Below are 14,262 nucleotides of genomic sequence, written 5' to 3'. Positions count from 1 at the left end.
AACAGCATGGATCCTGATCAGACTGTGCGAAAGCGCAGGCTGGTCTGGATCCATGCTGGTCGCAATCGCATAACGTTGGTTTTGTCGTGACGCGGCTCAATTTTGTAAAAGAATTTTTCTGTTATAGTCAAGTGAAGAGGAAGAGCCTCAACCTCAGAAAAAGAGGCGTGGTCAAAGTGCTCCTGTAGAAGATCACAATACTGCACGATCAGTGATGATTGGAAATACAAAGTTTTTGATTGGTCAGACTCCAAAGGCTTTTAGACTGTAAGTATTTTTCTTTGCCTTTTTATGTGTATAGGGTTAGGTTTCAATTATTTTCTATTGGGCAGGACACTTTAAATCTCTTACTAATGATTGAAGCTCTTTTATTTTATAACATACTAAATGTTATATCAAGTATTTTCACTGAAGTTGTACTTATTAATTGAACTTTTTTAAGGTAGATTTGATACATTGTTGAAATAATTCTCGAAATTCAAAAAGAAAAAAAAAAACAATTGAAAAAAAGCTAAAAATTTAAAAATTTTTTTTTTATTTTTTTTGTTGGGGAAAGGAAAAAAATTTTTGGGAAGGAGTTGTTCTAAGCATCTAAATATTTTGGTTTTTTCCTCGGGAAATTTTTGCAGAACTGGTTTTTGGGCCCCCAAAATCTGGGGGAAGAAAAATAGATATGTTAAAACAGCTTTTAAAAACCCAAGGGAACCCAAAACCCTTTCCCAGGATTTTCCAAAATTTTTAAAAATAAAAAACACATAAAAATCTAAAGGGGTTTGGGACAAAAAAGGGGAAGTTATTTTGCCAAAGAAAAAAATTTTAAAAAAGGAAAATGTACCCATTTTGTAAAAAAATAAAAGGGCCCTTTTTAAAAGGCCTAGAAAATTCTAATTTTTTGTTTTTCAAAAGGGGGCTTTTTTTTTTTTTGACCCCCCTTGTTACAATTTTTTTCTAAAACATTATTTTTAAATAATGACCAAAATAAGTAGAGGTAAAAAAAATTTTTTGCAGTTTAAAATAAGTTTACAGTTTAAATTTGTTTTAGTTTTAATGTATGGAAATTTAAAATATTATTTTGGGATTCATTTTGCATTTACCCGGGAAAGTATTTTCACAAGAGCAACTATTTAAAAGGGGGCCCCCCCTTAAAAACCATTATTCTATGCAATAAAATAAATCAGTATATCTCATTAACAAAGTCAGGCAAACATGTATTTTTTTCTTATATACATGAGAGATGGATTAATAAAATTTCATAGCTTAGCATTGAAAAGAATAATTAAAGTGCTAATGATATGACTAAGAAAGTTTAATGAAAGATATGTTTTCAATTTCAGCACAAAAGAAAAGGGAATCCAAGCATACAAAGGTCACACCATTGAGTGCAAGAATCAAGAAGATTGGTCCTGGTGTTAGTTTTCTTGATGAAGTAATACCAGACAGTGAATCTCTAAGTCAGAAAAATGAAAAATCTGACAATCTTAGATCAAACAGTGACACAGTTGAGAGCAGTATTGAAATTGGCAGGAAAGTGTCTCCAAGAAAAAGGGTTCATAGATCACCGAATAGTAAATTGGTGAAAAAATGTAAAATTTCATCAAAGGGTGTACATGAAACTGTCCCACAAACCTATTTTGAAGACTTTGACAATTTGTTGGAGGAAAGGTATAAGCAAGAGAGAGATGCAGATGTTGAAGAAAGTGCTGACACTGAGGATTTACTGGATGAAATAGGGAGGACTGTTGAACATCTTGATGATTCTGTAAATGAAGGTCAAGTGAAACGTAAAAAAGTCGCAGAAAAAAGAAACAGTGCCAAAAATTTCTCCATTTCTTCAGTGTTAGATGATGTATTTGATGGAACATATTCTTCAAGCAGGTCCAGAAAACCTCCTCCATCTAAGAACATTAAAACAAATTCGCCAGTTAAAAGAATTGGAAAAGTAAAGGAAGAAAAACATGAACACTTGTCCTCAGATGATGATGATCCTTTTAAACTAGTTGATGAAATATTTAGTTGTAACAGTAATAAAAGAAAACAAGATAAAAAATCATATGAAGAAGGTGATATCACTAAACGTGACATAAACAAACGTAACAACTCTGTTAAAGCTGAATATAGGAAAGATAATGCGGAAATAGATGATGATGAAGTGAACCTTGAAGATAGTACATTAAAGGATGATAATTATGACTGTTTTGACGATCCTAAATTATGGAAAAAGAGGAAACGTGAAGCACCAGATAAAAGAAACGTTGTTGATCGACTTATACACGGTAGTGATTCGGATTACAATGATTTATTTACCAGTGGGAAATTGAAGAAAAAAGAACCAAAATCTTCTGCTAGAAACGATAGACTAAACTCGGATAAGTCAGATCTTGATGGATCGGCTAGTCTGTTTTGATTCAGAAAATTGGAAAGAAATACATATTCATGGCCTGTTTTTAAGTCAGAAAGTCGGAACTGAATAGTTTGTTTTGACCTTAGAAAATCAGTATTGGATGAATCATTTAGTTGGTTTATTTTATTAGACAATTGAATATGTTAGAATTAAACATACTGTTTTAGTGCCAAAAGAATTTAGAATGAAATTTTAAAAGTTAAATATTGTTATCAGTATTTATTTTTGTATCTACTCTTTGTGAAAAAAACTTTTAAGCATATGTGTCTCTTAAACCAGCTTTTAATATGACTTACCTAAAGAAAAATTGAAAATTTTAGTGATTCAATTTTTATCTTGATGTCAAGTGTTTGTCTTAATGAATAGGGAACATTTAATTTCTGTACTGAAATATTTTACACGCTGTTTAAACAGCAATAAAATAATATTAAATGATAGCTGTTATCTACTTGTTTTTGTACTGGTGTTCAATGAATTCAACATGATTATACAGTCACTGGGTTTATATCAATCATATGCATATAAACTTTATGTTTATGATCCAAAAAAACAACCCCTTACAACTTATGATTTAGGAAAACGCACCAACTTTGATTGAGAAAGTACAAGATACCAAATCGATTTATGTATCACGACCATGTCGCTGCTGTCACTATCAACTTAGTCTTTGTAAACAGTAATTTAGTTTACTTTTGATGTAGAGAACCGCGTTATCATAGTAAACAAATGCAAAAATCTCAAGGAACAGCAAATTTCTCACGATTTTTAGGCAAAATATTCTCAAATCGCTATATCGTTTGTTCGAGAAGTTAATTTAGCAATGACCAAAAAGAGAAGAAATGTAATTATGTGCGTAAATGCACATTACACCTTCCTAAATGCACATTACACTTTCGATAATTTATTCAACAGATAATTTTGTTGATTTACGGTATTGAATTAAGACTGCATAGAACATACAGGTTGTTTTTCCTCTACACTAAGCTTACTTGATGCCTGCAGTCCCGAAATAACGTTAGTTTGGTTTTAAATTCACACTAAGGTCTTTCAAATTTGAAAGACCCTGCTCACACTTAAACTAATAAATGTCATAGCAACGTTCCAAGTTTACTGATGAAAGAAGACTTCAGGTGCCCGTCGTGTATTTTTTCCAGGCATGAGCGGACACCCTAGTAGAACGACCGACCATCTAGTTATCTTGATAGTCTCCTCAAATGAACGAATGCAAATCCCATGGAGCAGACGCGACTAAAGCAAGTGACAATTGATTTTAAGTTAACGTCTGTAACCGTAGACTGAACAAAACAAAAACAAAGAAAAATGAATTTTAAAGCAACAATGCAATTTCCCTTTTGAGTTTACAACTAGTGCTATCATGTACTGAATCATAACATTTGTCCTAAAATAATCAGAAAGTTAACAAAGTAAAACTTAAACTTCTATACATCTCTGTTATATTAAACTTTGTGATGTCACGATTGAAATTATTCAAAAAGTACATTTTTTGTCATGCCGTACTGATATTTACACCCAGTCAATTGAAGCGGAACCAGTTGGTTATTTATGATATCGATTTTTAGCACGATATTACAAAACATTATTTATTTATGGGTTGAATATTTTTTTCGTACTTGCAATAAACCGGAACTCTGTGTTAAGGATAGGATATATAAATATATGTAACTGGAATCGTAAGCAGTGCAGAACTTTAATGTACGGATAAATTGCAAATATAAAAAGGTATAAACCATGTTATTTTATTCAAATTCGAAATTGGTTCATTATTCCTTTATACTTTTAATATGTCGGGATAAATTGTCGATATGGTATAGAGGAATCTTGAGTATGGGTAAAATTTTGGTGGCACTGGACTGTCTGGATTTGTAATTGTATTTGTTATAAGTACATAGATTTCTGTAAAAGGGCGTTAACCAGTGCATAAACTTCCGTCACATATTACGCATTTATCGGGTGTTACCGTAATAGATCTGCTGAGGGTCGAATTACAAAATTTTCATTGCAAGTGTTTGGTATTGATAATCGAAATATTTAATTTGTTTCACTGATTAAAAAAACAAAAAAAACAACAACATGTCCAAGTCGTCCGAATGTGGAAGTTTTTTTGGCTGAGGAAAGTAATTTTTCACGATAGTGTGCTAAAATGTTTTACGAAAAACAATTAAGTTACTTCTGCTTTGTAAATAATTGATATTTGAGTAACATGACGTACTTTTAAATGTATTTTTGTGAACCTGCTTATAAATATAGGTTATATGCCAGTGGCGACTAAATTGTAAATAAATCGAATACCCAAGTAAAAACATATTATCTCAAATCGTGATGTTTTAACTACTTATTTCATTCCGACCTTGCTTTCATGGGTAGCGAACCACAAACGTAATACGTTCTAAAGGTACTGTTTAATTGTATTATACAACTTTATCGTTAAAAATACTTCGTTTTCAATCGTTAAATCATATTTAAATGTTTTATTGAAATCTTAAGAGACATAAAATATTAGTCAGAAGTTTTGATACGCATATGTTTAAGAGAATTATTCAATTCTCAGAAAAAAAAACCACCAATCCGATGTCCGTGCTTTGTATATATTATTTTTCTCGAAGTTATATAAATGTTTAGATTTAATTTATTTATGCATTTTCAGTTCTTGGTCAGTAAAGATGCGGGTGCTGATAACAGTTTTATTAGTGAACTTGTTTGCCTGTGTAACAAAAGCAGCGTTGGTAAGTTATCTTCTGTAAGTTATCTCCTGCAATAAAAACAAAAACAAAACAAAAACATAAAAAAAGCAAAAAAAAATAGATAAAAAACAAACAAACGAAAAAGTGTAATTTTCACTACCAGTCGAAGTGCTTGTATGTCTCATCTCAAATCTTTTCGCAACGGAATGAGAGATTTTGTTTTCTTCAGTTGATGTTGATGGGTGATACTTGGGCTATGGAATGTAATAACTCTACTTAAGGGGACTCCAATAACTATTGAGGGTTTTTTTTACATGAAGGAACGTGAAATATTTTTCCGAGATTTGTATACCATTTGATGAAGGTCTGGACCAACAACTTGTGTGTGCAAATTTTCAGATAATTCCCTCACCCCGTTTTTTCCAAAATAGTTATTTTTATTGTGCAAAAATGGTCACAAAATTAAAATAGTTTCAATGCTTTTCGCTCAAATGGGGCTAAGAATTGCACACAAAAAATCGATTATCAATTCAATTTAAAGTATGTTTCTTTATTATCCTTTGCAAATTTGTCCGTATATTTAAAATGCTCCTTTTGATATGTGTAAGAATTTCCAATAATAAATTTATGGGCTTTTTGACCTCAGTGGACTTTAGTACGATAGGAAATTATCTGATCGTGAATTCATAATATACAATCATTTATAAGGTATATGGTATGACATTTATTTTTATCTTACTATTTTCATTTTGTCACATTTTTTGTTAAACAATAAGAAAGTTAAAATGATATTTATTCTATCTTTAAACTGTATAGGATAAGCCAGCTGAATGCGGTAGCGATCGTGGTTGTTATTCTGACTGTGATGGCACGTGCAAGTTTGTTGTCACGTGGAAAGAAAATGGCGGGAATATAGACTTTACGCTTTCTTTAACATTAGAGTCTGGCGGATCGGACCAGTGGATAGCGCTCGGACTGTCGGACGATCAACAAATGGTTTGGTTACATTTCATAAGAACGCAAAACATATATAAATCATAATATCTTCTGTAACTTTGATTAAATATTTCGCGGAGATATGTAGATAAATAAAGATACATTACGTGCTCCGATTATTTTAATCTCTGCCGAATTGGTTTTTATGGTTTTCATTTATTGTTTGTTTATTACTTGTCTTTTTTCTTTAACATTCACCGTTTCATAAATAAAAAAACAACATCCTGCATCATGTTGACTTATGTATAGATACATTATTATGAATACTCAAATATTTAATGTATATACGACATTAATAAATCTTAAATCTTTTTGTGATATTAAGCTGGCGTGAAGAGTCTTTTATGTAAAATGAATACTGGAAGTATTAAAAACTATCATACCGTCAACGCCTTAAACGTATATGTTAATGGGCTTGCGAATGAATAATCAAGAAGAAGTAAAATGGAACTACTTTTTAACCACAGGGGTCTGACAGTGTTACAGAGTGTGTGATGAATGGCGGTAATGTGGCTGTATCAAAATCGTACAATCCAGGGAAATTTAACTCACCTTTAGCTGAAGTAAGTAACAGAAAATATTTCTCTGCAAAACTAAAATAAAGTAGTCCGTCACCATTCTTTAGAGTTATAAAATGAGCCAAAATGAGTTAATATGCTAAAACAATTTTATTAATGCAAGCGGTTCCTATCTATGCGAATTTTCATATTTTGCCCACCAAGTGTAATACCTGGGACAGAAGATAACTGTCCTAGGTAATACTTAGTCGTAGAAAATTTCATTTGGTTTTATAGAAAAATGTAATATATACATGTCACGGTTCAGAACTGTTCACTATTTAGGGGAGAAGATGTGTAAGCGGCCGGATAGCTCAGTCGGTAGAGCCGCGGAACGGTATTCCGAAGGTCATTTAAATGTCACAGGGTGAGAAAAATGTGCAGCCTGACCGGGACTCGAACCCGGGACCTTCGGAATACCGTTCCGCGGCTCTACCGACTGAGCTATCCGGCCGCTTACACATCTTCTCCCCTAAATAGTGAACAGTTCTGAACCGTGACATACTTCACCACAATATTGAAATTCGTCCTCGAATTTCACAAAGCTACAGAGCAATGCTAATTGAACTCTGAGCTAGAGGCAGTCACGGTCCCCCGTTGGGCGCCAAATGTCACAGGGTGAGAAAAGTGTGCAGCCTGACCGGGACTCGAACCCGGGACCCTCGGAATACCGTTCCGCGGCTCTACCGACTGAGCTATCCGCCGGTTACACATCTTCTCCCCTAAATAGTGAACAGTTCTGAACCGTGACATACATAGAGCTGTATTTATTACAAACCACCGACGCAAATAACACTAGAATTGTATGTCTATTTATTTCAGAGAGCGAGGTTCGTACATATTATAAATTCAATTTGTTACTAATTATATTGTGGTACATTTTTGCGTATTTTGAAAATCTGATTCTTTCAGAAATCTACTGGTTTGACTAATGCTCAGGGGAGCGTTACCGATGGTGTCCTCACGTGCTCGTACACCCAGACTAAAACTTCCTCCAACAGTCAAATCTTCAATCTTGACACTGATTGGTATTTACTGGTCGCCAATGGCAAAGCTTCCAATGGTATGGTTTTTCAAATTTTCTAAATTTAAGTTCCAAGAATGTTTTGTTTTTGGTTGTTTTTTTTTCAGTAAAGGCGATTTTTACTTTATAGCAAACCTGTAGACATAAAATGGGGAATAGTCAGTTCAGAGCCAAACACAATGCGTTTCCTAATATCAAACTATACAGATTTTATACAGCAGTTCCAAGGTATCTGTATAAAAGTTCTTAGCATGTTATCAGCTTGGCCATATAGCATTCTTTCCGACTGTCTCGCTAAATGTGTCCAAACACGGGCTAAAAATAAAGGCCACCTCGATACCGCGTAGAGAATACCAGAATCAAGTGCCATTTTTTACTTTCATCATTTCTGTATTGAATACAAAAACGTACTGGTAAACAATTTGTAAAAAGATATCTGTGAAAGAAATACCACCAAATGTCATATGCGTTGTACAGCTTGTAGCTGAAGAAATGGCCATTTGAGTGTTTTAGATTGAACTAAATCTCTACAGTTAAAGGTTTACTAGAGTACAATCTCATTATCTGACTCAAGATACCAAAGTTATTTCTTGCATGTAGATCTCATTGCCACCTATTTGTTTTGCCTTCATTGAAGGTCACAGAAGGTGATCTCCTATTGGTGCCCGTCAGATCCTAATGCGTATCGTTTATGAGCTAATTTGTTTTGTCAAAATTTGTTAGTGTCAGTAAAGAAGCAATTTACTTACCGAAATATCACTTATTGAAGAATAGTAATAAATATTTAAGAGAAAAGTTTAAAAAAAGTTTTCAACAGAATCTTTGTCTGGAGCAATTATTTGTCGACTGTGTTATTATACCAATTTGGGGGTTTTGTTTGTCTTTTTTTTCTGGCAGGGTTCAAGTCCCAGCACAGAGTAGATACACTCCCGGCTATATCTCCAGAGAAGGCTGATCTTCAATCAACAGACGATCTATCTGGAACAGCCAAGGCTGTGATGGTCAAACTTCATGGTGAGAAATAATATCACCAAAGCTTTCCCTCTCCGAATAATGTCGTCACCTTGTTGTATACATTATTAATTTTATTTATGTCAGGAATACTATATTCTCCCGTATATCCCGTCAGTATTTATATAACGAATTCATAATACTGCATATTGTTATGGACGACGAGTACATAAGAAAACTCAGCAACATCAGACTGTTTCAAAAAAGCGGGAAAATCTTGCATGATTTTAATCGCAATAAAAATGCTACGCACACAAGTAGTTATTTGTCCACGATTTAAAATTACATTGTTATTTTGTGCTTGCTTCGGTTCTTCACGGTATATATGCCATTCCACAAGATGACCGTGCTTATTATACCCCGCACAACAAAGTTGTAAGGGGGATATACTGGAATCAGCTTGTCCGTCCGTCCGGCCGTCCGTCGGTTTTTTCTTGTCCGCCCAATAACTTAAGATTCCTTTGACCCTTAGTCTTCATATTTGGCATGGAGGTTAGTCATGATTAGTAGATGACCCCTATTGATTTTGAGGTCACCAGGTCAAAGGTCAAGGTCACAGGGGCCTTGACTTCAAAAAGCTTGTCCGCCCTATAACTTTAGATTCCTTTGACCCACAGTCTTCATATTTGGCATGGAGGTTTAGTCATGATTAGTAGATGACCCCTATTGATTTTGAGGGTCACCAGGTCATAGGTCAAAGTCACAGGGACTTTGACTTCAAAAAGTTTTGTCTGCCCAATAACTTTAGATTCTTTGACCCACAGTCTTATATTTGGCATGGATGTTGATCATGATTAGAAGATGACCCCTTTTTTGATTTTGAGGTCACTGGATCAAAGGTCAAGGTCATAGGGACTTTGACTTCAAAAAGTTTGTCCACCCATTAACTTAAGATTTCTTTGACCCACAGTCTTCATATTTTGGCATGGATGTTGATCATGACTATAAGGTGACCCCTATTGATTTTGAGGTCACTGGGTCAAAGGTCAAGGTCACAGGGGACCTTGACCAAAAAAAAGCTTTTCTTCTCAATTGCTTAAGAATGTCCTGTCCGCAATGTATTGATTTTGACATTTTCACATTTGAAGCATGTAGAATACATAACTTAGCAATGCACTGGCTTAGTAACCTCAGATTTGGCAGGGAGGTTGTCCTTGAGCTCTAAATGGCCACTGTTGATTCTGACAAAGTGGTATGCGGGGGTATTCACGCCATGATAGTGGCAGTTCTAGTTTAACATCTGATATTTATGGCGATATTCTTTTCTTAAAGAAACCTTACTTATTTCAATATATAACACCAAGGGAGATAACTCATGGTAACTCATGGTAATTTGTTGTAGGTTCTTTAATGATGATTGCGTGGATATTTTGTGCCAGTATTGGAATTGTTTTATCCAGACATTACAAACCAATGTGGCCAAACAGTCAAGTTTGTAGCGAGAAAGTTTGGTTCACGGTAAGAACATGCCTTTTTCTGTATACAGTATCCATTTGTATTTCGTTATTTCAAGACTCGATCATACTGTGGTAATTACGGTATCATCCATTTGCATTTTGCTATTTTAAGATTCGATCGTACTGCGGTGTCCATTTGTATTTCGTTGTTTTAAGACTCCAAAGTACTATATGTTATTCATTTGTATTTTGTTTATTTAAGCACCAATCATAAAGTGTTAACGTTAACCTATTTTTACTTTGTTAATTCAATCCCCGATCATGCGGTGTTTTACGTTTGTTATTATAAGATCGAATCGTGCTGTGTTATTCATTTGTATTTTGTTATTTTAGACCCTATTAGAATTAGCTGTCCATTTGTATTTCAGTTCCACAGGATATGCATGATTTCGGCATTTGTGACGTGTTCTGCTGGTTTTATTATCATCTTTGTTGACGTCAAAGATTGGTCTGATGTAATGTATTACAATTAAACAATGTTGTATGGAATGACCTACTATCTCAAATGCATATTTTTAACGTTGATAAAGTTGTATTCTATATTAAATTGTTTATATCTCTCGTGTATTCAGTTTTAAAGCAATAGTTAGTGAACAGTAAGGTATTTTGTTCCTTGAATTAGCGAGAAAATCATAATAACGATAGATATTAACAACAGTTTTTACACATAGAATAGTACATTTTGACTTGGTATACATTTATAATTAACTTTAATCACAAGACATTATCAAATATACTGCTTACACACCTCTGAATGACAGTCCTTTATTCCTAATTTCATTTATAAATGTTTAATGAATCACAACAATATTAAGTTAGACAGTATGGTGAGCTGTCCTTACTGTTGGCACGGCTCTGTCATTATTATTATTAGTGCACGGTCATTAATTAATTAATCAATTAATGAATGTCTATATTACAGCTTGCTGGAGCAACAAAGTGGCAAAGAGCACATCCTTACCTCGGAGTCATCGTCACATTCTGCGTTGTCCTCAATGTAAGTATATATTTTTATGTTAATGTCACGATTATCGCTACAAATATGCAGTATTATAAGTTCACTAATGTACATTTTACTTATTGACTCGCATATAAGATTTTATGCGTTTGTTTGTTTTACACGGAATTCATTCCCAATAGTTTATAAGCATGGATTAAATTTGGGAAAATGTCTATATATAAACACACATTGCATTTAAACAGTTTATTGTGTTGACGTGCTCTAATTTTTCAGCCAATCATGGCACTGTTTCGTCCGCATCCAGATGCAAAGCGCCGTTACATATTTAGTTGGGCTCATTGGTTTGTTGGAACTGTGGCTCAAATACTTTCAGGTATGTGAGAATAGTATGGAACCTTTGTTTCTATCACAATTCATAAGGATCATTTTCTCTAAAGACATTTACAAAAATACTCCACTGATCTGATAATGAACCGATACCAATTTAGATTAGTTTGGCAAGAAAAATAGGACTTTTTAGGTTTTTAAGACTTAAAGGCCAATACCTTAACCATATTTTGCTTCTGTTGCAAGTAGTACAGTTATAGTGATTCAATATTTTGTATGGAAGTCAAAATATTACTTTGTTTACATTTTGCTACAATTATAACAAATAATTTCACATTCACCTCTACTTTCTTCAGGTGGTGAGCATATAACATGCTCTAAAGCAAATAATTCCTAAGGCGTATGTTCCTTTAAAGAACTATATGAGCCACGTCACGACAAATCCAACATAATGGGTTTGCGACCAGCATGGATCCAGGCCAGCCTGCGCATCCGCGCAATCCGATCAGGATCCATGCTGTTCGCTTACAAACTCTATAACAAGTAGAGAAACTGATAGCGAACAGCATGGATCCTGATCAGACTGCGCGGATGCGCAGGCTGGTCTGGATCCATGCTGGTCGCAAACACCCTATGTATTTTTTGTCATGACGAGGCTCATATGTAATCTAATAAGATAGTTTTAAGTTTTTAAAAATATTATATCTGACAAATAAATTTAATTCCCTGTAGTCCCGGGCGAGTTGTCGTTCTTTTCTAAACAATTGATGTGATAAAGACTAATAGGACGAGTATAATTGTTTATGTAAATAGAGAATTGCTTCCAATAACGTTTGCCTGTGTGGAATTCTAAACGACTTGTGTTTTTCACCCATTACATCTCTACATCTGACTGTAACAATATGTATAGGTTTGGCTTTGATTCTGGGAGTTACACTCGGAAGGGCGTCCGTGCCATTTTACTGTGTCTGGGTGCTGGTGGCTTGGGTGGCATACCAAATGATAATAGAGTTGATCCTCGAACTCTTGGATTGTTGCATTGCTGATAACAGTAAGTGGTTTAATTCAGTTCCCTTGAGAAATTCTCATTGAAATTACTGTTGTATAACACATGTTGTTATTGGTAAAAGCCTTAACAAAGTAAAAGTTATCAATTATAGCAAAACTTTAATGCAGAATTTAAATTTATTATTTAGACCCATTGTGTTTTTCGATTGCTACACTGTTATACACAACTTTGACAAATTATTTTATGAAACTTGTCCAAACTACCAGAAGTAATTACAAACGGCAGTGTACCATTAAATATGATTTGAAACATTAAATATCCGAAACTATATATATACATGTATGTCACAGAAGTCTTCCCAAGCTGTCAAAGGTTTATGTAACAGTCAATACTATTTACTTGTTACTATACAGTTACACTAAGTCAGTAAAAATGTTTTAGTCATACTTTTACAAGCATGTTAATTATTCAATACAATTTTATGATGGTTTATGAAATACATGTACTTTTTGATAAATATACTATGTTATTAAAATATTGTTTCCCTACAGGCCGGCGCTACTACAGAGACGGAAGTTTGAAAGACCCTCGTGGAAGTCTTCTGAAGAAAATCATACTTGCTTGTCACGTGTTAGTTATATTAGCGTTCACTGTCGTCTGCATTGTGATTGTTGCTATCAACTGAACAAACTGTCATTACACGCACACTCCTTTTAGTTATATGATATACATGTACATTGTGGCCATATTTTTATTTATGGACATTCGGCTGTTGTTTGTAACTGTTGTTTATACATTTGTGTACATAGTAAGTAATTATATCCGGAAAATGCCGACATAAACAAAGAGAATCTCATAAAAGACATATTTATATATATTTATTATTACATAATTTTGTTTTGTATGACATACAATTAAGATATTCCATTTATAACAGAACTATAAACAACATCAACATTTTCTTGCAGCTCTCGAGACAATTTCAAAATAAATGATATTCATTCAACCTTCCTAAATCATTTTCAATGATAACATAACAAACATAACAAAACATAATTCATTTCCATTTGTATGTTGTATATTTAGATGTATATTAAAAGAACAGGTTGGACCTATAAATTTCCGTTTGAATATTATCAAACTATACGATATTATGAAGCTAAATTTTGAGCTACACTGAATCTCTCTTTATGACAATTTTTGACGTAACCATCTTTAGCATTTTCACTTCGCCATAGAATAACCTGTCTTATGAGAGGAAAAGTTGCCCCACCCGCTAGCTATCCATGTAATGTAACTTACACGATCATCAAAATGTTTTAAAACCAATAAAGTGGTTCATGTCATTAAAATTGGTTTATTTACATGTCTGCACGGTAGCCTGATTTACACGTAGTCAAATCACAAATGTCGGAATCGACAGAAAAAATAGCCAATTCCAGATATTTTCTGTAAATTAACAACTGGACAAAGAACAATACCAGTACAAGCTTATTTATTTAAGCTCGATTATGAAACAAGTTCTTGCAACTTATATTAATCACTTTCGAGCCCGTTTCCTGGAACAAACCAGTATTGGTGTCATGGTCGTGACTCGATTACGACTCGAACCCATGATCCCTGGGTTGAGAAACAGACAGCAGGCCTCGACATTAGCGGTGGTCCATTGGTCCGAGACCACCTGATTTTGGCAAGGACCACCTAATTTTACAGGCAACTGGTCCGTTAGACCACTTGAATTTTCCAAATGGTGAGGGCTCATCTGGGAGAATGGTTATTTGGTCGAAAATCGTGTTCTATAATTGTTGTTTAAAACC

General features: G+C 34.0%; 2 protein-coding genes across 2 annotated transcripts in view; both read left to right on the top strand.

The window, feature by feature from the left end:
* LOC132740880 (DNA excision repair protein ERCC-6-like 2) overlaps positions 1-2,838 on the top strand; it is a 28,094-nt gene extending 25,256 nt beyond the window's left edge. Inside the window, 3 exon segments of the mRNA XM_060728925.1 lie at positions 128-267; positions 630-634; positions 1,335-2,838. Coding sequence (XP_060584908.1) covers positions 128-267; positions 630-634; positions 1,335-2,404 — 1,215 coding nt within the window. The 3' untranslated portion in view covers positions 2,405-2,838.
* A 2,228-nt stretch (positions 2,839-5,066) lies between these two features.
* LOC132740879 (putative ferric-chelate reductase 1) lies at positions 5,067-13,501 on the top strand. Its single transcript, XM_060728924.1, has 11 exons — positions 5,067-5,145; positions 5,920-6,099; positions 6,567-6,662; positions 7,569-7,719; positions 8,578-8,694; positions 10,034-10,149; positions 10,517-10,603; positions 11,071-11,145; positions 11,383-11,482; positions 12,347-12,487; positions 12,997-13,501. Exons 1-11 carry the CDS (start codon positions 5,083-5,085, stop codon positions 13,128-13,130), a joined length of 1,260 nt encoding a protein of 419 aa, XP_060584907.1. The 5' UTR covers positions 5,067-5,082; the 3' UTR covers positions 13,131-13,501.
* The last annotated feature ends 761 nt before the right edge of the window (positions 13,502-14,262 follow it).

Source organism: Ruditapes philippinarum, unplaced genomic scaffold (genome assembly GCF_026571515.1).
Source record: "Ruditapes philippinarum isolate M1 unplaced genomic scaffold, ASM2657151v2 ctg958_1_1_1_1, whole genome shotgun sequence".
Lineage (NCBI taxonomy): Eukaryota > Metazoa > Mollusca > Bivalvia > Venerida > Veneridae > Ruditapes > Ruditapes philippinarum.
This window is presented reverse-complemented; position numbering and strand designations above follow the sequence as displayed.

Excerpts from the sequence above, each read along its gene's own strand:
- LOC132740879 (XM_060728924.1), top strand. The coding sequence starts at position 5,083 with ATGCGGGTGCTGATAACAGTTTTATTAGTGAACTTGTTTGCCTGTGTA. Across the intron at positions 7,720-8,577 it reads CAATGGCAAAGCTTCCAATG|GGTTCAAGTCCCAGCACAGA; the intron begins GTATGGTTTTTC and ends TTTTTCTGGCAG. Across the intron at positions 11,146-11,382 it reads CATTCTGCGTTGTCCTCAAT|CCAATCATGGCACTGTTTCG; the intron begins GTAAGTATATAT and ends CTAATTTTTCAG.